General features: G+C 49.1%; 1 protein-coding gene across 5 annotated transcripts in view; it reads left to right on the top strand.

Moving 5' to 3' along the window:
* Positions 1-24,293, top strand: part of CABIN1 (calcineurin binding protein 1) — a 153,084-nt gene that overhangs the window by 16,763 nt on the left and 112,028 nt on the right. For 4 of the 5 annotated variants that reach the window (XM_045534232.1, XM_045534228.1, XM_045534229.1 and 1 more), the window contains exons 3-15: positions 131-223; positions 2,524-2,637; positions 5,966-6,100; positions 7,390-7,570; positions 10,976-11,105; positions 12,479-12,628; positions 15,085-15,371; positions 16,400-16,568; positions 18,873-19,009; positions 19,549-19,766; positions 21,317-21,395; positions 22,295-22,482; positions 23,358-23,510. In XM_045534232.1, the coding sequence (XP_045390188.1) occupies positions 131-223; positions 2,524-2,637; positions 5,966-6,100; positions 7,390-7,570; positions 10,976-11,105; positions 12,479-12,628; positions 15,085-15,371; positions 16,400-16,568; positions 18,873-19,009; positions 19,549-19,766; positions 21,317-21,395; positions 22,295-22,482; positions 23,358-23,510 (2,034 nt within the window). The remainder of the gene's footprint in view (positions 1-130; positions 224-2,523; positions 2,638-5,965; positions 6,101-7,389; positions 7,571-10,975; positions 11,106-12,478; positions 12,629-15,084; positions 15,372-16,399; positions 16,569-18,872; positions 19,010-19,548; positions 19,767-21,316; positions 21,396-22,294; positions 22,483-23,357; positions 23,511-24,293) is intronic. The other variant, XM_045534231.1, reaches the window with a different exon arrangement.

Below are 24,293 nucleotides of genomic sequence, written 5' to 3'. Positions count from 1 at the left end.
GGCCATAGCGTTTCCAGGTAGAACAGATTATATGCTGGGGCAGAACTGTACTCATCTGCACATGGTTGAAGAGATGAGTGACATTTCAACTGAAAGTAACTCGTTTCTTCCTCCAAACCCCTGTTTCTAGATTCGAATTGCAGCCTTAAATGCCAGCTCCACCGTTGAGGATGATCATGAAGGAAGCTTTAAAAGTCACAAGACCCAGACAAAGGAGGCCCAGGTATGTAATCCAAGGTCTTCCTCTGCGGGTAGACCTTGCTGCTTATTCTCTAGATGGAGCCTCATTTTAGATGCTATCAGATATCTCCTTAATGGGATTTTAGGGGAAATTTCTGAAAGATCCCTAGCTCTCCATCTCATGTTAAACCTGTTTCACTTAGGAGACAGTCATAGTGAAGAGAAATTATATCTATTCTGTCAGTTCAGCCCTGGTGCCCACTTTTCCAGCTGGTGCCAGCTTTCCACGCAGCCCGTTCTTTGTGCAGGCCTTGGGCATTGGTGTGCCCAGGGAATGGTAGAGTATTAATGGGAGCTGGTGCTTTGAGGTTCCTTACTGCATGTCCCTCACTGTACAGTGTGATGAGACCCTTGAGGGGAGCTGCCTTGCCTGGGATCGTGCTCCAGTGCAGTGGAGAGCCAGGTCTGACTTCAGCTCCCTGGGTTCTCAGTCACTCCCCTCTACCACGAGGCCTGGCATCTCTTCCATTTCAGCTTTTCTTCTTTCCATCCATCCATCTCCACCGTGTCCTACCCTACTGTAACAAGGGTGTACTCCTGTCTTTGTTTTTCCTGGAATAAATGTATATTGGCCCTCCCCCTGTCCCCATCCTACATTTTATGGGGAGAAATCAGGACAGTTCCAGAGCTCTCTCAGAAGTCAGCTGTTTCTGTTCTGCAGAGAATGTCAGTGGCGTGCAGCCTGCTCAGTATCCCCTCCCTCCCAGAGGAGATTGTCATCCTCCCAGGCAGTGATCAGGTTAGGGCAGAATGGCTGGTAGAAAGCAATGGAAACCATTCACACTGAACTTTTATTTATTTATTTTCTATTTTTCAGAGATGGGGGGGTCTCGCTCTGTCATCCAGGCTGGAGTGTGGTGGCACAATCATAGCTCACTGCAGCCTCGAACTCCTGGGCTTAAGTGATCCTCCTTCATCAGCCTCCTGAGTAGCTAGGACTATGGGCACACACCACCACACCAGCTAATTTTTAATTTTTTTTTTGTAGAGACAGGGTCTTGCTATGTTGCCCAGGCTAGTCTCAAACTCCTGACTTCAAGCAATCCTCCCACTTTGGCCTCCCAAAGTGCTGGGATTACAGGTGTGAGCCACTGCAACCAGCCATGCTGAACTTTTTACTCACAACATTTCTGACATCAAATGTTTGGGGTATTTTTTTTCCCTATACCAACCAATTCTCCAGCTCTCGGGATAACAACTGGATGTCCTGTGATTCAGTTCAGTTAGTGTCAGACTCCACAGATTAACAGCTCAGTCTCGCAAAGACTATCCTCATTTCAGAAGCCAGTTGCAAGTGTTGAGTGCCAGGATACTCACACTTCTCTCCAACTGGGCTACAAAGTTGAGGATTCTTATGCCTTGCTGTTTTTTGTTTTGATAATTTGCTAGAATGGCTCACAGAACTCAGGAAAACACTTTACTTACATTTACAGATTTATTACAAAGGATACAAGTCAGGAACAGCCAAAAGAAAGAGATGTTTATGGCAAGGTTCGAGGGAGGGATGTGTGAAGCTTCCATGCCCTCTCCAGGTGCCACCCTCCCAGGACCTCCGTGCGTTGTTCACCAACTCAGATGCTTTTGAACCCTGTCCTTTAGGGGTTTTTATGGAGGCTCCATTACATTGGCATGATTGATGAAACCATGGTGATTAACTCATTCTCCAGCTCCTCTTCCTTCCCTGGAGGTCGGGAGATGGGGGAGCGGAAAGGTCCAAGCCTTTAATCACATGACTTGTTTCTCTGGCAACATTCCCATCCTGAAGCTTTCTAGAAGACCCCAGCTACCTGTCATCACATTAGCATAAACTCAGGTGTGGTTAAGGGGCTCATTATGAATAACAAAAGATGCTCCTATCACTCCATTACTCCGGAAACTCCAAGGGTTTTAGAAGCTCTTGTCAGAAACCAGGGACAAAGACCAAATATATATATTTCTTATGATGCCACACACACTCTCTAGGATTCTCCAGTTTCTCTGGCCGATGTGGCCACTCCTAGCTTCACCCAGAATGTACCGGCTAGTGCTCTACCTTGGCACTACCTTGGCAGTGCTCTCTTGTGTTTTCTTCACTGTCGCTTGGACTCGGTGGTGCTTGCATTGCTCGTGTCTCTTCTCCCTGTGATGAGCTCCTGGCAAGTTGGAGTATTAGGGTTTTTTTCACTCAGAAGGTATAGCTGACAGTTAACATGGCCATGACTACAGCCCCCCTTATACACATTTTTGGCTTAAGAAAGACAAACCTTTGTGCTGCATGAAAACATCTCTTGTCGTGGTTTGCAGGAAGCAGAGGCTTTTGCCTTGTACCATAAGGCCCTGGATCTGCAGAAACATGACCGGTTTGAGGAGTCTGCCAAAGCCTACCATGAGCTCCTGGAGGCGCGCCTGCTGCGGGAGGTGAGGTGCCAGCAGGCCGGGCGGGTGCTGTGGGGGTCAGCACGTGGACTCTGGGACCACGTAGCCTGAGCATTTCTTGGCTGGGTAACCTCAGACACATCATTTCACCTCTCTCCCCCTCATTCCCCCTTGTAGAGTACCTGCCTCGCTGAGTTGTTATGAGAGTTGAGTGAATTTAAGTGCTCAGGAAGTGCCACCTATCATCATTACTTAATCCTCACAGCCACTCTGCCAAGTAGGTGGAGGTGTTGTCCCCGTTTTACAGATGTGGAAACAGGCTTAGTGAGGTGTTGATGGCTCAAAGCCACCTAAGGAAGTGAAGCATTAGAACCAGGATTGGCGTCTGTGATGTTCTGATGCCCAACGATCCTATTGGCAGCACATTTTGGTAAATGCCTTTTTCTTTTTGAAACAATCTCACTCTGTTGCCCAGGCTAGAGTGCCGTGGCATCAGTCTAGCCCACAGCAACCTGAAACTCCTGGGCTCAGGCAATTCTCCTGCCTCAGCCTCCCGAGTAGCTGGGACTACAGCCTTGCACCACCACACCTGGCTAATTTTTACTATTTTTAGTAGAGACGGGGTCTCCCTCTAGCTCAGGCTGGTCTCCAACTCCTGAGCCCAAACCATCCTCCTGCCTCAGCCTCCCAGAGTGCTAGGATTACAGGCGTGAGCCACTGCGCCTGGCTGGTAAATGCCATTTGAGTGACAGACGAGGAGCTTGGGGAGTTTTTGTAAGCATGTCATGGACTTTGGAATGTAGTCAGAGAGAAGGGTGGGGGACAGCAGGAATGGCAGAGAGGGGCGAGCAGGGCAGGACCTGGTCCCCACGTGGGGACCATGCTAGAGTGGTGAGTAAATTAAGCATGGAGTTGGCTGGGTCATGGAAATGTCACCTGGAGGTCTGGGAATTACTTAAACTGACATTGATTTAGGAAGACCCCAATTTCGTTAGGAGGAAAGGCTTTTGTTGTCAAGTACCCAACACAGATGATGGGCATTAAGGAAGCAGACAGACTCCACAGGCGTTCTCTGGACCGCACAGTCCTTCAGGTGAGCAGTCTCCTACATGGCTAGGAAGGCACACGCTTGTGTCTTAAGCCCCACCGCTGGATGACTTCTGCCACTGATGAGACAGACTGCTAACTGCGTTCTAATTGTATGCAGAAAGCATCTATTCCTTCTCTCATTTCCTCATATTCCTAATTGCATAGCTTGTCAAGAATCTTTGATTACTGGTTAGAGTGACTTGGAATTAGGGTCATGGGAATTGTGACCTGTCCCTGCCCCTCATTAGTATGAATGGAGTGAGGGCCCAGAGAGGGGAAAAATAATTTATTCTATATTTGCTGAACTTTGGTTATGGGCCAGGTGCTAGGCATGTTTCAGGAGTGGGTCTTCCCTCTCAGCCCATGGTAGACGGGGCCTCAGAGAAGTGAACAGGCAGGCACGGCACTGAGCAGGCACTTTAATTACAGAGCGCATGCTGGGTGAGCCCAGCACCCAATAGGTGCGAGGCAAGAAGCCTTTGACCTAAGGGCACTGGCCAGGTGTCAGGCTTGTTGCTGTGGGTATGTGCATCTTTCTCTGTTCAGCAGATTGTTTTCAGCCTCAAAGGTTATTTTAACACCTCCCCCTCATGTTTATAAAACTAAAATACGCTCATTGTAAACAACAGAAAAGTATAGAAAAGTTTCTTTTTACACTCATACACCATCAGTGTACTTATTATTAAACTAAATTATGTTATTACAGTCTCACAGACAATTGGCATGAACAGGCCCTGGACCACAGCTGACTCCTAAGAAGTGTTCAGCCTGGGTGGTGGGCATCCTGGAAGGCTTGTTAGGGCGAGTCTTTCAGGGAGGGTGGGGGGTGGTGCTGAATATCGGTGGTCAGTTAGGTGGAGGTTAGTTAAGAGCTTCCACTGTTACGTGTGCATGTATTGCTGATGGTTCAGTCTGTAGTAGACTTGCACACCCTGTGTAAACTTGTTCACATTATTTTTTGAAGAATTATGTACCTGGAGGGGCAAAGGTACCTGGGATCCTGCCTTGGTCAGCTGGTTCTTGCAGACATTTTTGTGGCATAAGCTGTACAACAGTAAAATATGACTGAATGGGGCTTGATTTGAGCTTTTTGGTCTTCTTGATGGGATTCCTTAAGAGCTCCAGGTAGGTAGATTCTTGGATTAGCCAGTGGATGCTTCCTAAGGGTGGCATGTCCTTGGGTCTTGCCTGTTCTAAACATAACGATCAATGTGTGGAAGCCACTTGTCCCAGTAAATAGCCTCTTTCTGCCAGTAAAATTTTCCTTTTAGAAATGTTTTACTCTTTGTCCTGTGGTTAGACCAATAGTTTTCTAATCAGTAGTTTGTTTTGTTTTGTTTTTTAAGTAAGGTTTTCTTTCTTTTAAATTATTTTCCTTTCCTTTCCTTTTTTTTTCTTTTTCTTTTTCTTTTTCTTTCTTTCTTTCTTTCTTTTTTTTTTTTTTGAGTTAGGAGCTCTCATCTGTCACCCTAGGTAGAATGTAGTGGCATCATTATAGCTCCCTGCAACCTCAAACTCCTGGGCTCAAGCTATCCTCCTCCTGAATAGCTGGGACTATGGGCACACACCACCTTACCCAGCTAATTTTTCTATTTTTAGTAGAGACGAGGTCTCACTCTTGCTCAGACTGGTCTCGAACTCCTGAGTTCAAGCGATCCTCCTGCCTCAGCCTCCCAGAGTGCTAGGATTACAGGTGTGAGCCACCACACTTGGCCTTACTTTAACTTTTTGTATTTAGGGTAGGAATTACTGTCCTTAATGTTAGAAAGATCAGACGCTTGACTTTTAATTAGTAAATTGTCTGTGATCATGTGATGACTTATAGAGTTAGGAGCTCAGCCTCCTGACTCCTAACCTAGGAGTGCCTGGGATGAAGCTCCAGGCCCTGCCTGCTGCCTAAGACAGCCTATTCACACCTTGTCTCCCATCTTTGGACCTGGAGCCTTGGGGTGGTGGTCCCACCAGTGCTATAAATGTCACAGTCCAAGCTTGAACCCACATGCATGGCGATAGTGGTGGAGAGGGTTCCTTCTGTCTCTGTTGATGCCCAGATTGCCTGCAGACTACCTCATGGTGGTCTGGCCTGCCTTCTCTGTCTGATTTGAGCTGGAGGGGGTCTTCTGAGAACAACTGGTGCAGTGCCTTCATTTTCCAGTAGAGGGCAGCACTGGACTGGCTCAAGGGCCTGTGGCAGAGGCCAGCCAGGAAGCCAGGTATCCTGCTGACTTCTGAGGCTTCAGGGCCTAGGTGTCACTTCTGCTCCTGTTTGTTTTGTTCACAGGCAATTTCATCTGGTGATGAGAAAGAGGGGTTGAAACACCCTGGGCTGATACTGAAATATTCTACATATAAGAACCTGGCCCAGCTGGCAGCCCAGCGGGAGGATCTCGAGACAGCCATGGAGTTCTACTTGCAGGTGCAGTTTTGGTTTTGAAAGCTCTTGGTGGAGGAGATGAGGTTGGAGTCTTTTGGTCAAAAAGAAGTTTGTAGTGGTGCGTCACCGACCTGTAGTACCCAAAGCCCTGGTCTATGGGTAATAACAGTGAGTATGGACAGGCCTGAAGAGCAGGGGCTGGGGGCAGGGGCCACACTTGGATGCAGAGGACCGTATGTGAATTCTTCCTGTCACTCAGTGCACGTTTCACTGTGGGTGAGTTATTTAATCTCTTTATACTCTCAGGTCTATATCAATATAGTGGCAATAATAAAAAGAGGATAGCTATAAAAATTAAATGAGTTGGTATGCATAAAAGAATGAAGAATAGAGCCTGAAACCTAACACCCAATACACTTCCAGTCATAATAATGTTGCTGTTATTTCTATGTTACCGTCACTGTCTCTGTGGGCCCTAATGTGCCAGGCACCATGTTAACTGCTTCCCTTGCATACTCTAATCCTCACGCCCTCTTGCGAGGAAGGTGTCTTTATCCTCACTTCAGTGATGTGGGAATGGAGGCTCAGATCACTCTGCTAATTAGCGTTGGAGCAGGAATGTGAATTGAGGTCTGTCTTCAGAGCACATAGTCTTTCTTCAATTTTGTAAGACTCCTATATTTTCTTTTCATTCTAGTCCTTCTACTTCTTTTACCTATTAAATATGTAAGGAATACAAATATTCTTTTTTTTTTTTTTTAAGAGACAGCATCTTGCTCTGTTGCTCAGGTTGGTATACAGTAGCTTGAAAACAGCTCACTATTACCTCAAACTCCTGGATTCAGGCGATCTTCCTACCTGAGCCTCCAGAGCAGCAAGGGCTATAGGCATGTGCCACCATGCCTGGCTGATTTTTAAATTTTTCCTTTTTTTTGAGACCAGGTCTTGCTATGTTGCCCAGGCTGGGCTCCATCTTCTGGCCTCAAGTGATCCTCTTGCCTTGGCCTCCCAAAGTGTTGGGATTATAGGCGTGAGGCACGATGCCTAGCCAAAAATATTTAAATTGACAAAATATATTAAGAAAATGTTTTGAGTTAAATAAATTGGTCCATGTAACTTTTTATATGTCATTTACTCTGGGTCTTGGAAATGTGTGACTCCAGGAAAGATGAGCTGGCCTTGCTAGGCAGTTACAAGATAGTCCTAACACTTTTGCCATTTCGCTGGGTAGTTTGAGTGGCTGGCAGTTCTGTGCCCCCTTGTCCCCATGGGTTCCTGCTCAATGAGGGAGCTGACTGAGTGTGTACACCCTCTGCTTGTGCTGCTTCCAGGCAGTGATGCTGGACTCCACGGACGTCAACCTCTGGTATAAAATTGGACATGTGGCCCTGAGACTTGTCCGGGTCCCGTTGGCTCGCCATGCTTTTGAGGAGGGGCTGCGGTGCAATCCTGACCACTGGCCCTGCTTGGACAACCTCATCACAGTCTTGTACACCCTCAGCGATTACACAAGTGAGTCAGACTTTGATGCTTTATCTCATGTGCGTGGGATTTTGGGGACAGAAGAGGGAGGGGAGCTTGGGTAAGCTGGAAGCGAAAGTTAACATTGAAGGGCTTTGCAAGACTTACAGGAAGGATGGAAATGTTTTTACAGCCTTGCTTTATTCTGCTTGTCTTCCTTGATTTATCAGATGCTTTGTAGCAGTAAGTGGCACAGTCTCTGAGTGATTTACCCTCTGGCTATCTCATTTCATCCCTGTACTGTTGCATCTAGTGTGTCTTCGTCTATTTGGGCTACCATAAAAAATACTGTAGACTAGGTGTATTAAACAACAAAAATTTAAGCAGAAATGAGATGATTCGAAGTAAAAAAAAAAAAAAATTTATTTCTCCCAATTTTGGAGGCCAGAGAGTCTAAGATCGAGCAGTGATGGTGGCAAACACAAAATAGACATTGCTACTCCAAAAGGGAGAAATAGGAAAGAAGGAAGGGGTGATGGGTCCCGAACAAGTCCAAAACTTGGTAAGGTGAATTCTGTGACGTTTTAAGGCTCAGCAATAATTCATTTTGATCTGATGCTCCGCCCTTGAGGCCTAGTGGGGTGGCAGCTTCACTCCCACGGTTAGGGGGAGGCAGCCCTACCCTTTTGGCTTGGCAAGGCCCTTCCCTTGTGGCACTGGGTGGGGACATCCTGGCCTATGCAAAGCAGAGAGATGGCCCCACCCTTGAAGGCACCAGCCCTGGGCCCTGGACCTGTGGTGAGAGTGGCAGCCCTGATGATCTTTGTATCACCTTTGGGGTCCTTCTTCCTATTTCCTGAAGGATAGAGCATATTTCCAACCTACCTTCATTCCCTCCTGTTTTTTCTGTTCCTTTTAGTCCCAGCTGGCAGTGTCTCTGTTGGTATAATCCCATCTCTATTTCTGGCTTCTGCTGAGGTGACTGATTAAATTTGTGGTTTGCACCCATATTTATTATCAAATGGTTGGTCAGCCACACCCTTAGTGTTCTCAGAACAAGCTCCCTCAATTTTTGCAATATTGATAGAGAATCTTCCAAATCTTTAAGTTCTGGTTTCCTTTTGTTTAAAAAATTCTTCTTCAATTCATTTCTCTCTTCTAGCATTTTACTATAAGCAATCAGGAGGAACAAGGCCATGCTTCAACACTTTGCTTAGAAATCTCAGCTAAATATACAATTTCATTGCTCGCAAGTTCTGCCCTCCGTAGAACACTGGAACACTAACACAGTTTGGCCAAATACGTTGCCACTTTATAACAAGGATCGCCTTTTCTCCATTGTCCAATGACACGTTCCTTATTTCCGTTTGAGATCTCAGCAGAATCGCCTTTAATGTCCATATTTCTGTCAATACATGTACATGCCAGAACGTGATTATTTATTCTCTAGGAAGATGGAAGCTTTCTCTACAGCTGTCTTCTTTCTGAGCCCTCACCATAATCACTTTTAACAATCCTTTCATGCCAGTATTGCCTTTTTCTATAATAGCACAGCAAAACTCTTCAAGCCTGTATCCACTACCCAGTTCTAAAGCTGTTTCCACATTCTTAGGTGTTTGCTACAATAGCAACACACTTCTTGGTACCAGTTTCTGTCTTAGTTCAAGCTGCTATAACAAACTACGATGGATTGGGTGGCCTAAACTTCACAATTTATTTCTTAGGCTGCAAAGGCTTTTTTCTTTCTTTTTAAAAGACAAAGAGGAACAGGACAGATTATGTGAAGGACAAGGCCTTGCTCACCCTTCCCATCTCCAGTGCTTATTTTCCACAACTAGTTTTTAAATCTTTTTGATTGAGGCAAAACATACACAATAAAGTGCACAAGTCTGAGCTTGTCAATTTGTATATGTGAAAGCACATCAAGGTAGAGAACGTGTGCAGTGCCCTAGAGAGCAGGCTGCTTTGGGTCCCTTTCACTCATTACCACCCCTTAAGGCAACTGTGATTTCTCCCTTTTGTCACCAGAGATAGACGTTACCTGTTGTTGACCTTCCCCTGGGTGGAGTCAGAAGGAGTGGTCTCTTCTCAGCCTGGCTCCCTCTGTTTGTCATCCTGTCTGTGGGTGCACCCACAGAGGGCACAGCCGTCGCTAGGTTTTTATTTGTTTATTGCTGTGTGGTCTTTTATGTGCATCCACATAACCATTCTGTACATGGACATTTGGGTTATTTCCAGATTTGAGCTCTTAGGCATAACACTGCTATGAGCATTTTTGTATATATATCCTTCAGTGAACAGATGCGTTTGTTCTGTAGGTTGCCCCATTTTCACTCCCACCAACAGAATATGACAGTTTTGTGGCCTAGCATTTTGACTCTAACAGTTTTTTTCTTCCAAAGGCTTTTAGTCTCTTCTTGGATGTTCCTCCCATGGTTTGGGTACAACCTTTGGGGTTCACCCTTCCCTCCCCAGCCAACTGGTTTAGTTCTTTACACCCCTCTCTCATGGTAGGAGAAGTTAGGCTTGGCGTACTTAAGTCCTTTTGCGAAAAATAGGGTTGGAGTACTGTATTAGAGTCACCAGACAAACAAAACCAGTAGGATGTATACACACATAAAGAAAGAGATGTATTATAAGGAATTGGCTCATGTGATCTTAGAGGGTGAGAAGTTTCAAGATCTACAAGGCGAGTCGGCAAGCTGCAGACCCAGGAGAGCAATGGTATTATTCTAGTCCAAGTCTAAAGGCCCAAAACCAGGAGAATTGATGGTGTGATTCTAGTCTGAAGGCTTACAGGCCCAGGAAGACTGATATTTTGGTTCTAGTGAGAAGGCAGGAAAAAGCCAGTGTCCCACTTCCCAGGCAGTCAGGCAGAAAAATTCTCTCTTGAGGAAGGTCAGCCCTTTTGTTCTATTCAGGCCTTCAACTGGTGGGGTGAGGCCCTGCTCACATTAGGGAGGACAATCTACTTTACTCCTTCTACTCATGTTAATGTCATCCAAAATCTGGATACCCTGTGGCCCAATCAAAGTGACACATAAAATTAACCTTACTTAATGAGGCTCCAATGGTGGGGCAGAGTGATTTCCAGATTTTCTGAAAGCTATTTTCCAATTAGCCCATAGCCAATAGCTATGAGCCCTGTTGGTATTTTTGTAGCAGTTCCTAGAAGTGGGTCAAGGGTCTGTGTGTAATGCCTGTGGTCACTAGAAAGGTCGTACAGTCTGTCCTCTGCCAGCAGCATTTTGTCTGCTCACCTTGCAGACCCCATCTACTCTGGGTATTATGGTTTTCAGAAATCTTTCTTGATTGATTGGTTAAAGTGGTATCTCATTATAGTTTAGTAGGCATGTCCTTGATTCCAGAGTGGGAACATTTTTCTGGTATTGACTGGCAAGGCCAGGGCTTCCGAGTGCAGTCTCAGAAGTCATAAAGTATTTCTTTCCCTGCCAGCGTGTCTGTACTTCATCTGCAAAGCTTTGGAGAAGGATTGCCGGTACAGCAAAGGGCTGGTCCTCAAGGAGAAGATCTTTGAGGAGCAGCCTTGTCTCCGGAAGGACTCGCTCCGAATGTTCCTCCGATGGTAAGTTCTGCCTCTTCCCTGCTGTGCTCTGCCTGTGTAGCAGGTGAAGGTCAGGAGTGTGCCTCGTTCTCCTCTCAGGTCCTGACCTCTGGTGGGTGGAGCCCTGCACTCTGGGGCTTCGTGCCCTGCTGCAGCCCTTCATCTGGTGGACTGTCCGTGGTCTGCCTTTTTGACCACCCAGTTGTGTCTAATCTCTAAATACTTGGGGCAGCTTGCTGCCCAGCTTGGCTCCTTGCCTCCTGCCTTTCTCTTTCCAGGGTTTTGTCCCTGGTGCTGCCCAAGTTCAGTGTCTTAAACGTGCCTCTGATCATGTGCCACCCCTGTCTTGCCTCCAAAGCCCATGCTCAGTTGCATTGCCCAAGAGGTTTGGCAGCCTGACTCACTAGGTCCCCCTCCTTACCCTCTGCTTTTCCCTCCCAGGCTCCTTTTGTTAACACTCTCCTGAGAACCTGGCAAATTCCAGGCCTGGCCCTGTTGTGCACTGTCCCGTCTCCTCCCCCTGGCACCTGCTGTCTGCCCACCTCTCTACCCATCACCCCATTGCTCCTTCTCCACGTTCTAACTCCCAGGCTAGCTGCCCCTCCCCTCACCCCCCAGCCCAGTCAACTCCTCCTGCCCTCTGGTATTCCTTGGCCCCTGGCACTCACCTTTGGGGAGTTAGTGATTACTTATGTCAACGTCTGTCTCCCATGAGCTTGTGCCTCTCTTGAGGAAACTGCCTTTTGGGGGGGAGATAGGAGCTAAGGGAACATCTCTCCTGATAGAACTAACCTTTTTGCAGGGGATCGTTGACAAATATGTAAAACAGACAAATCCATAAGTGAGGGTCTCTGTGGTGTAGCCCTTCTGGGAGGCAGCAGGGCAGTCTGGGAAGAAGGGCAGGTGCTGCTGGAGCTCCTCAGGCAGAGGTGTGTCTGTGGGAAAGCACCTGGGGCCCCAGAGCCCCCACCCTTAATGTATTTTAGGGTCACCATAGACTCCTGTGAGCTTTGCTTGTCTCATGACTTTTTGTCAGTTTGGGCACATGGGAGAGTTAAATTCTCTTAAAATTTTCTAATAATAATTGAAGGAAAGATTTTATTTTTCTGTGGCTCTTCAGATTTTATTATGATACTGTTAATACACATGGAAAACCCTTTTTCTGCCCAGTTTGAATTGTCAAAGGAACAAGGAGTATTAGTCATTTCTAGTGTTCGTGGGTATTAAGAATGCTAATTACTGCCCTTTCCAGGCCAGACTCAAGTGGTTATTTTATTTGTGGGAAGAATCAATGCACATTAGAGGGTATTAACTTAAATGCATCCCTGTCTGTAAAATTTCAGCCTTGGCTCGTTTGTAACATTGTAATTTCTCCCTTTCTTACACGCTTTTAGTGACATGTCCATTCACGACGTGTCAGTGAGTGCAGCTGAGACGCAGGCCATTATAGACGAGGCCCTGGGGCTGAGGAAAAAGAGGCAAGCGCTGATCGTTCGGGAGAAGGAGCCGGACCTGAAACTGGTGCAGCCCATTCCCTTCTTCACGTAGGTGGTCTGGTGTCTCTGGGAATGCTGGGTCAGCCAGGCCCTGATGTGGGGCACTGCCCTATGCGGGAGGGAGAGACCCTAAGGCCTGACCCTAGGCCGGTGGTGTGGGGTACAAGGTGGCCAGTCCGCCAGAGACACACACTTGTTGACTACTAAGAAGCAGGTCATCTCACTCTCAAGTATGCCCAGTGTAAGTCCCTTTTTGCTGTCACCATTCTTGACTCCAGCTACTTGCCACATTCCTGTAAGGCCCCTCTCTGTGTTCCTTACCTAGAGGGGAAAAGGAAACTAACATTTGCCAAGCACTTGCCAGGAGAAACTGGGGCTCAGAGCTACTAAATGGGGAGCCCAGCATCAGTCCCAGGTCCAGGCTTCCCCTCAGAACCACGCAGGGAGTCCTGTAGGATGGGCCTCCGTGTAGCCCTTAGGAGCCCTGTGATGTGTGAGAGGCCCTCCCTCTCCAGGAAGGACAGACTGGTGTCAGTGGTCCACTAGAGTTGGGGTAGCCGCTCAGGAAGGGCTACTCTGATCCGTGTTGTATGACTGGTTGTAAGTTTTAGCATGTGGAGTTTCCTAGGAATAGCGTCACACTCGAGCAGCAACACGGCCAGGAAGATTGGGCTGCTCTAGGCTCTTGTTGGATGCCGTTTCCCTTATTTTGTCAGCTGGGTTAGGATCCTGTCCCTTCGAGGTATGGGCTCCCTAACTCCACAGGGTTGGGGGTTTTGGAAGGGCCCAGGGCAGGACAAAAAGGCCTGAGGACACTTGAAGGGACATGGTGATGTGACGGGGGGAGAGCTGTGTGCTGGCATCACGGCCACCCCACAGTGTGGGGCGGGCCCAGCAGTAGCAGGAGGAAGTTATTAGAGGACGGGTGTGGATTCCCTCTCTGGGAGCAGAGGACCTGGGACTTGTAAATAAACCACCATCTATCCTAGGGGTCAGCAAAACTTGTCCTGTAAAGACCAGATAGTAAATAGCCTTTGTAGGCCACATACAATTTCTGTTGCATATTCTTCTTTGGTTTCTGTTTTTTTTAAACAACCCTTTAAAAAAAATAAAAACCATTCATAGCATGTGGGCTCGACAAAACAGGCTGTGGGGGAATTTACTGTCCCTTGGTCTCTTCAGTACCTAGCAGGTCCAAGTGAGGGAGTGAGTGGTGTATTTAAGGCATTTGACACAACCCAGCTGGTGAGCACATTCTTCCCTGTCTAAATGTAATATTTACTGAGGCAAGGGAAAGATAGATCAGAAATCTCTTCCTGGGAGCCTGAGTTATTCAGTCTGGATTCTGAAGCACTGTCGTTTTTTTGCTTTCTCAACACTTACTGGATGCCAGCTCCACGCGGGCCACAAAGTGCTCTGCATGTGCTCTGTGCTGGGGGCACAGCGTGGCGGGGCCTGGTCCTTTGCTGTAGGTGATCCCAGCGTCGTCAGTCACGCAGAGGAGGGAGCACATGCCTCAAACCAGTAGGGGCTGCGAGGGGAGAAGCACAGTGCTGGGGGTTCTGAACAGAGTCCCCCTGCCCCCGGGGGTTGGGGAAGGCTGGGCGCTGGAGCTGGGGTCCTCAGAGGCATGGGCGTTGGCCCGGCAGAGGGCTGGGGCCGGGGTGAGGGTGTTGTTTCTGGGCAGAGGGAAGCCTGTACGAAGGCCCCGTGGGATGCGGGAGTGTGATTTTGTCTGAGGAACTGAAAGTAAGCTGACGCGGCAGGTGTGCAGGGGGAGATGTGAGGCAAGGCTGGGTGTGCGGGTGCGTGGGGCCAGGCTGAGCTTTTGGTCTTTAGCCTGACACATGGGAAGCCATTAGGGATGGATGGAAGACTATATCACACCGCCTCACATAGCATAGGAGACACACAACATTTTAATACACAGCACATAAAACATAAAACAACAAAACAGACAACACACAACGTGATACACCACACCATACCGCAACAAAACACTCATTTTGCCATCCAGCAGGGCCCAGCCCATTTGGTGATCCACTGAGTGCCATTTAACCCTTTTAGACCATATCCCTATTGGCAATCTCCACCCTGCCAAAACAAAAAAAACCCAGATTAGTGGCAACAGAGAAATGCCATAGGTGTTTCAAAGATTCGGCCTTGTGGGGGAGGAGTTTTTGAAGTAAGTCAGTGGTTTTCATCCCTGCCTAGGTGAGTCTGAAAGTGCCATAGGCCAAGATGCTTCAGGGGCTTCTGCCTCAGTGAGGGACAGGAGGGTGCCAGGCCTCTGCACCAGCCGGCTGCTCCACCTGCAGTCGAGCTGTGTTAGACTCAAGATTTCACCAGTTACCACAACAACAAAACCTTGACCACCTCCCCCACCCCATGGAGGTAGCAGCTCCAGGAGCAGCTCTGCTGTTTTTCCAAAGGACAGTTAGGCCTGTGCTCAGAGCATCCCAAGACGGGGGTGCTGATCGGGCATGCTGGCCCTCTTCCCACAGCTGGAAGTGCCTCGGAGAGAGCTTGCTGGCCATGTACAACCACCTCACCACCTGCGAGCCCCCGCGGCCCAGCCTCGGCAAGAGGATTGACCTGTCCGACTATCAGGACCCCAGCCAGCCTCTTGTGTCCTCCATGGTGGTGACGCCAGTCAGTGTGATCGAGCCAAGCACTGTCAGTACCAACCCGGCTGTGGCTGTGGCTGAGCCTGTGCTTTCCTACCCGTCTGTGACCCCGACCAGCTTTCCGCTTCACAGTCCCGGCCTGTTGGAGACAGGTGCTCCTGTGGGTGAGCAGGGCCCCTGGGTTGGCTTCTGTTTGGACCCTGTTTACTGAGCCCAGCAGAAATGAGCATGTTGGGGTACCCTGGCCTCTCAGAGAGAGGCTGATCCTCATGACCCGAGTGACAGTGGGAGCCCCCTGCCCCTTAGAGGAGCCTCTCTGCCTGTTCATGGGGGCCACTGCTCATCAGGGCCACTTCGGGACCAAAGCCCCTGCAGGGAGGCGAGCAGCTCTGGGGTGCAGCCCCTTGCTCATCGACAGTCCGCCTGGGACCCTTTAACGCCTGGCTGCTAAGTCCTGATGTGGAAGTTGCTCTACCCCTTGTGATGTGGGAGTGGCAGGTCCCCTCTGCTGGTCCTACTCTCTTGCTGGCTCTGTGCATTCTGAATTCTTTGACCTTAGGAAACAAAATCCATAAAGTTACCACCGTATGTGGTAGTTTATTTTTATATTGCTTTATTGATTTTTGTTAACAGTGGAGATGTAAAAAATTTTTGACAAGCTCCCAAGCCTTTTCTTGATTTCAGTGTCACTGAATAAAAGAATATCTGGCAGTTAGAGAAGTTTCTGAATAAATATGTACTTTGTTGTTTCTAACTTCTTTACTTAATCATACACATTCTTCTGTTCCCTGTGTAGTTCACACAGTTCTCTTGCTCTTACCAGACCACTGGGTGCTGAGAGGGTCCTGAATAGAGTCAGTGCCACTCGCTCTCTCCACCCACTGAGGCCCTGGAAGCTCAGCCGACCAGCGCAGGGTGGGAGGTTTGGGGTGTTCTGAGATCCTGTATCTTTGTAGCCCTGTGGAAAGTAATCGTGAAACTTGGTTTTTGGGTCCTGTGAATTCAAGAAAGGGTGAGAGTTAGGGGTTTAAAATTAATTTTACTCAGGACTCTTCGAAGAAAGTTAAAAGTTTTCTTGAACATCAAAGACTTTAATGCTGATACAGTAACTAAAAGAAGGGGCTGGATGTGCTGTGTGGTGAATTTTTTCACCTGCCACTGTGTAAGATTTTAATTTGCACTCTTTGTGAAGGTGATGTTTCTGGTGGAGATAAATCCAAGAAAGGCGTAAAGCGGAAGAAGATTTCAGAAGAGAGTGGAGAGACAGCAAAGCGACGGTCTGCCCGCGTCCGAAACACCAAGTGCAAAAAAGAAGAGAAAGTAGATTTCCAAGAACTTCTGGTGAAGTTCTTGCCATCCAGGTACTGTGCACACTTTTTCTGATTGGCAAAAACAAACCCCAAAACATCCACCAGCCTACCTCGCCAATGATACCTCTTATTCCATCCCCGCCCTCTCCTCTGGGCACTTCCGTGCATTCCCATAACATTTGTGCAAATGTCTGAAGCACAGACCGAACTAGGTTGGGATCTGGGATTTTTCTTGCCTCTCCATGCCTCAGAACTTCCTGAAGGTAGAAGCTATGGCTTATTCATCTTTTGGGGGACCAAAAGATGGGGGTATTCCTGTGCCCTCAGAAGATGAACGGATCAGGGAGCTAGAGGTGACATACTCATGTCCCTGTGTACTCACAGACATGCTTGTTGCTGGGAGGTGTGGGCTGCCGCCCCTGGGACGCAGATGTGGATGCCCATGCAAACCCGCAGTTCAGGGAGCATTTGCCGGCTTGATTTGCTTCAGTCTCAACAGGATTCCCTCACATTCTGCATTCTGAGAAGGTGGGGGAGGAGCTAGGGAAGCTTTCCTTGGTTTCATTGGTTCTTAGTGTCTCTTCGAGGAGCCTTGGGGAGGAGAAGGTGCCAGGCTCCCAGAGCTGGGAGGGACGTGGGCCCCCATGCGGCCTATGTAGGCTCTCACCAGGCCTCCTGGTTTTTGTCCTTGCCCTCTTCAGGACCCTCAATTCCTGAGCCTTCCTGGAGTTTGTGGTGCCAGTAGGTGGGCTTCTTGAGGCCCTCTTCTTCCACCCTTAGCCAAGTGGAGGAAGCAAGTCATTTGCTCTGGTCCATCGTCTTTCTGCTTTCTAATGTTTGGTTGGCACATTCTTTGTCTGCTGGGGCTTCCTCTCCTGCATTCTGTGCCTTTGTGAGCTATGGCTTTTTTATTTCTTCATGGTTCCTGGAGAGGAGTTTGGGGGGTAACCATTGTATGTTCAATGTGCCATCTTTAGTCAGGAGTCTTCAGCTGCTGTTTTGTCCCATGACAGCTTATTTCAGTGGTGACGACATCAAAGTGGAGGAGGAGGAGCCAGAGCTTGAGGTGGATTGTAAATCTATTTTACAGCAAGATTCTTAATTTTCTTAATTTGTTGCCTTGCTTTCTATCTGTGGTGAGGGTGAAATGCTTACAAATAATGGTTGTTCTCAGTAACCGTTTGATGCAGGATGGAAGTGTGGATGCAGTGCCTCCTGCTAAATTTCTCCCAAGGCATAGTACCAGGAGAACTTTTCCCTTTGGAAGAACTGCAGGATTGTGCTTTGGTTGATGACATCAGAAAGTCTGAGTGACCCCATCTTCCCCGTGGCCCTGTTCTCCTATCCCTAGGTCTTCTTCCCTAGCCCCCTTTCTGTGAAATGGTTTGTACTTTCCTTTTTATCCTTATTTTAGTTGTTGGTTTCCTGTGTGGTTTTAGTGTCTGTTTCTTGAACTGGTCAGGCAAGAGCAACATGCTAGATTGCCCGATGGAGTCACCCTGGGAGTGTGTGTGCAGTAATTGAGTGAGGACATTCCCAAGTGCCCTGAGTGTTTATGCTTCAGGGGTGCTAGGTTGAGGGGAAGCCACAAGAATGGCCAAAACATGGTCCTGGGGAAGAGTTTGAAAGAATGGTGCCTGCTGGGAGAGGCCCCCAGCCCCAAGCCTGGGCCAGCCTCCCAGCTTTGTGAGGAGCCATGTAGGGACCAAGCTCAGATGGGCTTGATGTGTCTCCCACACTACCACCTCCCCACCCACTTCCTTCTTGCTCACTGGGTTCCCCTGAGGTCTTTGAACACACCAGGTGCTCCTCTGGTTTACGCCTTTGTACGCATTCTTGTCCTGTTTCCTTGTATGGCCAGCCCTTCCCCTCCCCCAGTGTCAGCATGGCCATCACCCCTCTGAAAGGCCTTCTCTGACTTTGCCCTCTAAAGCCACGGCCCTTGTGGCCCTTGGCCTCAAGCATCCTGTTGCGGTTGGTCCTCATTCATGTTGTTAGTTTTTGTGTACCTGCTTATTGTCTGTCCCTCTCTTTAGAGGGTAAACTTACTGCAGGTAGGGTGTGCCATACTTACGCCTGCTGTCTCCTGGCTCCTAGCTAGTACAGTGCCTGGCATGTGGCCCCGCATGGATCATCTCTTGGTGGAATGAATGAACAAGTGAGGGTACAGACCAGACGCCAGCTCACGAAGCCCTGGAGAGAGGCAGAGCGTCGTGGAGGCCTGGGCTCTGGACCTCACCACCCACTTATTTAGTCTTCTTCTTGGCTCAGATTTAGTTTCTCTGATAGGAAGAATTCAGATGCTTGTGTCAGAATGTGTGGTGTAACTTTGTGATTTTGGCATGTTCCATGCAGGTTAAGAAAGCTGGACCCTGAGGAGGAAGATGATCCCTTTAATAACTATGAAGTCCAGTCAGAAGCCAAACTGGAAAGCTTCCCAAGCATCGGGCCTCATAGACTGTCATTTGACTCAGCCACGTTCATGGAATCTGGTAGGAATCGAGTGCTGTGACCATTCACTGTTGGGAATTCTTCCTACTGTAACTATAACCTTGGTTATGTTTTGTTGTGGGAGAATGGTTCTGGTTTAAAGTGTGGTCATGGGACTGGACTGCCTTGATTTGTATTGGGCCTGACCCCTGTGGTCAGCTGGGAGGACTGCAGAAATGCCCAGGCTCATACTTGCTGTGCTCCCTGATGGCTGTGAGCTTCAGGCCAGATTCAGAGGCTTGGCTTTGCAACTTGAATGTATATGACCACAACTGTTGAGTGTGTATCGTGCATAACTGCTGGGTGAGATTGGTGCACGTGGTAGCACATGGAGATTCTGAGGCACTTGCTCACAGATGGTGAGGGCTGGAGCCAGACATTGAACCATGGCAGCCTGATCTCTGCACCACAGTGTGGTACCTCGTCCACCTGGACTGGGTGGCAGAGGGAGGACACAGTCTCTCCTATCCCAAAGAGAACAGGAGACCCTGGCGTGGAAAGTCCTCTTATTCAAGTCAGGTTTTCTTCCTGCTCTGGGCAGAGAAGCAGGATGTGCATGAGTTCCTGCTGGAGAACCTGACCAATGGGGGTATCCTGGAGCTGATGATGCGCTACCTGAAGGGCATGGGCCACAAGTTTCTACTGAGGTGGCCACCGGGCCTGGCAGAGGTCGTGCTCAACGTCTACCACAGCTGGAGGAGGCACAGCACCAGCCTGCCCAACCCGCTGCTGAGGGACTGCAGCAACAAGCACATCAAGGTGGGAGGCTTCCTGAGGGCTGGCATCAGACTAGGACCAGGGGGCGGGGACCTTCTATGGGCGTGGGACTGCTGTTGTGTTCAGCCTACTTGGCTGTGTCGCTCATGAGCCTGGAACGTGGACTGTCATGGGACCTGGTTTGTGCCACAAAGCTCCCTGCTGGCTGAGTGGGGGATGCACTTGGCTGTGAGAGTAGGCGTAGGGGCTGTCAGAAGGCTGCTGCCAGGTGAGCAATGGTGGTGGCTGAGACCCCATGGGGGTAGAGGGGTGGGGGATTCTGGAGGCAGAGCAGGTAGGATGAGGAAGCATGGGCTGTGAGAGGTGGGAGTCATGGGGAGGGCTTCTCTGGTTGTTTACTGAGATGGAGGAGAGCTTGCTGGGAGAGCTAGGGGAAAGGGAAGCATCTGGCCATGTTTGAGGTGCCAGGGACTGTGACTGAGTTTTTTTTTTTTTTTAGCAGGTGAGAAAATGGAAATGCAGAGGCTAAGTAGCATGCTTAGGGTGCTGTTGGGGGCCTCCAGCAGTAGGGGGCCAAGCTTCATTCAGCCCTTCTTTCCGCTGTACTCTGCACCCCAGGCTCCTCCACTAGGTGCTTCCTGGAGCTCAAGGGAACACAGGGTACTCTGGCCCCCTTCTCCTGGTGGAGGTGGAACAATGACTGCCAGAGCAGAAGCATGGGGTGCTTTCAGGGCCTTTCTGGCTGAGGACACAGAGGGTAGAGGAGCTCTAGGTTGACAGTTCCATAGGACCATGTGGGTCATCAGTCCCTTGCCAGGCACCCTCCACTGGGCTACCTCAGGGACTGTTTCCTGGCAGCTTCTGCCCACTAGGCCTTGCTCCTGCAGGGGGGCAGTGTGGAGCAGAAAGGGGAGCGAAGGCTTTGGTCCCAGGCAAACTAGGTCCATCGTTTCTCTGCTGTGCACACTGGGCCAGGGCCTTCTTATTGCTGAGTCTCAGTTTTCTCGAGTGCCTTGGGAGTGATACACCAGTCCCTGGGCACTTTTAAGGGTTGAGTGCTGTAGTTTGGATGCAGCATCTGGGCTGGCATTCAGCAGGTGACAGGGCTGCCTCTTCCACAGGGCAATCCCTGAGGACCCTGAAGATAGGTTTCTCGGCCCCTCCCAAGTCTTGTCCCAGTATAGATCCATGTGCTTCTTTTTATGTCCTGCAAGTAGCCACTGATTATCATTTATGAAATGGAAAAGTAGATAGAAAATTATATATATATATTTTATTTCAGCTTATTATGGGGGTACAAAAGTTTAGGTTATGTATATTGCCCATGCCCCCCCTCCCTGGAGTCAGAGCCTCAAGCGTGACCATTCCCCAGACAGTGCGCATCGCACTCACCGTGTAGGTACACACCCATCCCCTTCCCCCACCCCCCACATCTGCCCAACACCCAATTGGTGTTATTCCCAAATGTGCACTTAGGTCATTTTCAGGAATTATATTTTTATCAAAAAGTACATTTTAGATTTACTCCCACCTCCCATGCTTTGATGAATCTTTGTGACTTTGTTCCTGACCTTCCTGTGCTTGTCCTGTAGGACATGATGCTGATGTCTCTCTCCTGCATGGAGCTACAGCTGGACCAGTGGCTGCTGACCAAAGGCAGAAGCTCTGCAGGTAGGAGGCATTCTGTGTTCTGTGGCAGGGTTAATTTTCTGAACCTCCAGCAGCTGGGATGAAGATGAAGTGGGGAGGCTTGAGAAATGGAATTCAGAATTAATACATCTACAGTGGGCACATTTTCTGGGTTATCTTGTCAGAGTCCCAGAGAAATCTCTTGGACACTCAAGAAGTGGTTAACTGGTCAGGTACAGTGGCTCATGCTGTAACCCTAGCACTTTGGGAGGCTGAGGTAGGAGGATTGCTTGAGGATAGGCGTTCCAGACCAGCCTGGGCAACATGGCAAGATCCCATCTTTACAAAAAGATAGAAAAATTAGCTAGGTGTTTGCCTGTAGTCCCAGCTATTTGGGAGGCCAAGGTAGGAGAATCAGTTGAGCCCAGGAGTTTGAGATAGTAGTGAGCTATGATGATCCCACTGCATTCGGGCCCAGGCAACAGACCCTGTCTCAAAGAAAAAAAAAATGGAAGTGGTTAGCAGCTGAGTCCCCAGAAGGAGCCACCTGCCTGTCTTTGCCCTTACTCGGGATTGAAGGAATTGGAATCTCAATTTCTGTTTGAGAACTGTTTGATGCTTTCTGTGTCCCCAGTAATTTTCCCAGGTGATATGGATCGTTCTGACTTTTAAACTACCCCCTGATATAATACAGATATGCCCAAAGATCAGTCTGTAAAATGACCACCGCCCTCCACCCCCACCCCCGCTGCCCCACTCTCAGCATCTCTAACTGATCTGACTTCTCTGACGCCTGCCATTCAGGGAGCTGTAAGGCTTCAAGGGCCCAGGGTACTCCTGGAGACTGAGGGTGGGCGTGGTGAGGACTAAGAGCAATCTCTGGGGAGCAGAAGGGCATTTAGACACTGCACATGAAGTTGATGCAGCCTGATGGTTTTCAGTGTCTCCTCGGAACTGCCCTGCTGGTGTGGTGAATGGCAGGTTTGGGCCCGACTTCCCAGGGACCCACTGTCTGGGTGACCTCCTACAGCTGTCATTCGCCTCGTCCCAGCGTGACCTGTTTGAGGATGGCTGGCTGGAGTTTGTGGTCCGTGTTTACTGGCTCAAGGCTCGCTTCCTGGCACTGCAGGTTGGTTCCATGGTCAGGAGCATACCCTGGCACCCAGCAGGGAGGGTGGAAAACTGACCATGTTGAGGACGTGCGTGTGTGAGTACACATGTACATGCACAGCACCTGCCCAGGCACTGGGCCTGGCGTGAGGCAGTGGGAAGTGGTGGGGAATTCTCAGAACACCAAGCATGGCCACTAGTCTGTAAAGCTCCTCAGCATATCCACAGAGCTCTGGAAGGGCTTGCTCCTATAGATTCCCTCCAACTTGAGATTGCCTTGTGGTCTTGACCCTTCGTTTAAGTTTTCTTGAGAGAGTCTGAGCGAGTATATGAATGGATGCAGAGCTTTCTATTATAGAAGGGAATTATCCTCCTGTTCTGTGGGGGTTCTGGGAAAGCTGCTTCTCAGAGCCTGGTCTGGAAGGCCAGGGTGGATTGGCTGCTACCCAGCACCTTGCACGTGGTGGTACCTGATACACTGTGGTAGGATGAGTCAGAGATTGCCAGGGTCCTATCAGCAACCATTCAGTTTGAGGGAAGCAACATTGTTTAATGTGGAGAACATCAGTTCTGGAATTAGGACAGGCCTAGGTCCTAATCTTGGCTCTGCCAGATACCTGGCCTTGCTCAAGAGTCTTCTCTTTCCTCATTTGTAGCATGGGGTGAATGATACCTTCCCTCACAGAGTTGTAGTGTAGATCATTCATTCATTCAACAAATATTTATTGAGCCCTGGTCATGTGCCAGGCCATTTCTAGGGGATAGAGCAGTAATTGAATGAAAACCCCACCTTCAGGGCACCCCCAGTCTGTTGAGATCAGGGGTGTAAGGTACCTGGCACAGCACAGTTAGCCTTCTTCCCCCGTCCCTTGACCTGGTTTTCCTTCTGACCAGGGAGACATGGAGCAGGCGCTGGAGAACTATGACATCTGCACAGAAATGCTCCAGAGCTCCAGTGCCATCCAGGCAGAGGCAGGGGCTGAGCAGAGAGACATTGTCATCCGGCTGCCGAACCTCCAGAACGATTCCGTCGTTTCCCTGGAGGAGGTGAGTGTGAGTTTTTTAAATGGTATTTCTTGGTCAAAGATTTATTCTGAGTTGGCCCAGTTAGCCCAGGCCTGACCTGTCCCTGATGAATGAGAGAGCCACCCACGTGCTCAGCAGGGCCCCTGGACGGACAGCAGGAGATGCCACTCTAGCATACTAGAGCACCGCAGACCTCTGATGGAAAGCTTGTCCAAGCAGCAGGCTTGGAAGCTTCACCAGCATGATTTAGAAGTGGTTATGGCTCAACCTCCTGGCTGCGTGTGGTGGCCACCCCAGCCCCAGTGGAACTGGAGGAGAACCAGTGCTGGGCTAGCCATGTAGTGTGTGACCCATATGCCAGGTTCTCCCTGGGTGACACTTTTCTCCTTCCGTGTCTGTGACACGTCCATGTTGCCTGAAAGTGGCCTTAAGACTCTTCCAGAGTTGTTTCAGGGCAAGTCAAGGTGCAGTACCCTGCTGCCTGCTTGCTGGGGCTTTGTCAGGCCATGGGGGTGGTCAGTAGCGTGCGCCAGCCCCTGGCCCAGACTCGCTGAGTCTCTGACAGCCTGATGCCTGGTGGTTCTGAAGGTCTGGTTCACTGAACTGTGACCATGAGGCTGTCCAACTATTTTGGTGGATGCTTTTCTGGAACCCCTCTGCTTCTGGGGTAGTTTTTAGTATGTTTGTTTTTTAAATATTTAGGTTATTAAGTATGAAATGTCTGATTTCCTTAAGTACTAAGTTTGACAGTTGATATCTCTGACATTTCACTTGACACTTTTTGTTTTATTTTTATTGTGAAGG

The sequence above is a fragment of the Lemur catta genome, chromosome 21, assembly GCF_020740605.2.
Source record: "Lemur catta isolate mLemCat1 chromosome 21, mLemCat1.pri, whole genome shotgun sequence".
Taxonomy (NCBI): domain Eukaryota; kingdom Metazoa; phylum Chordata; class Mammalia; order Primates; family Lemuridae; genus Lemur; species Lemur catta.
Note: the sequence above shows the minus strand (reverse complement) of the source record. Positions and strands in the feature narration are given on the sequence as shown.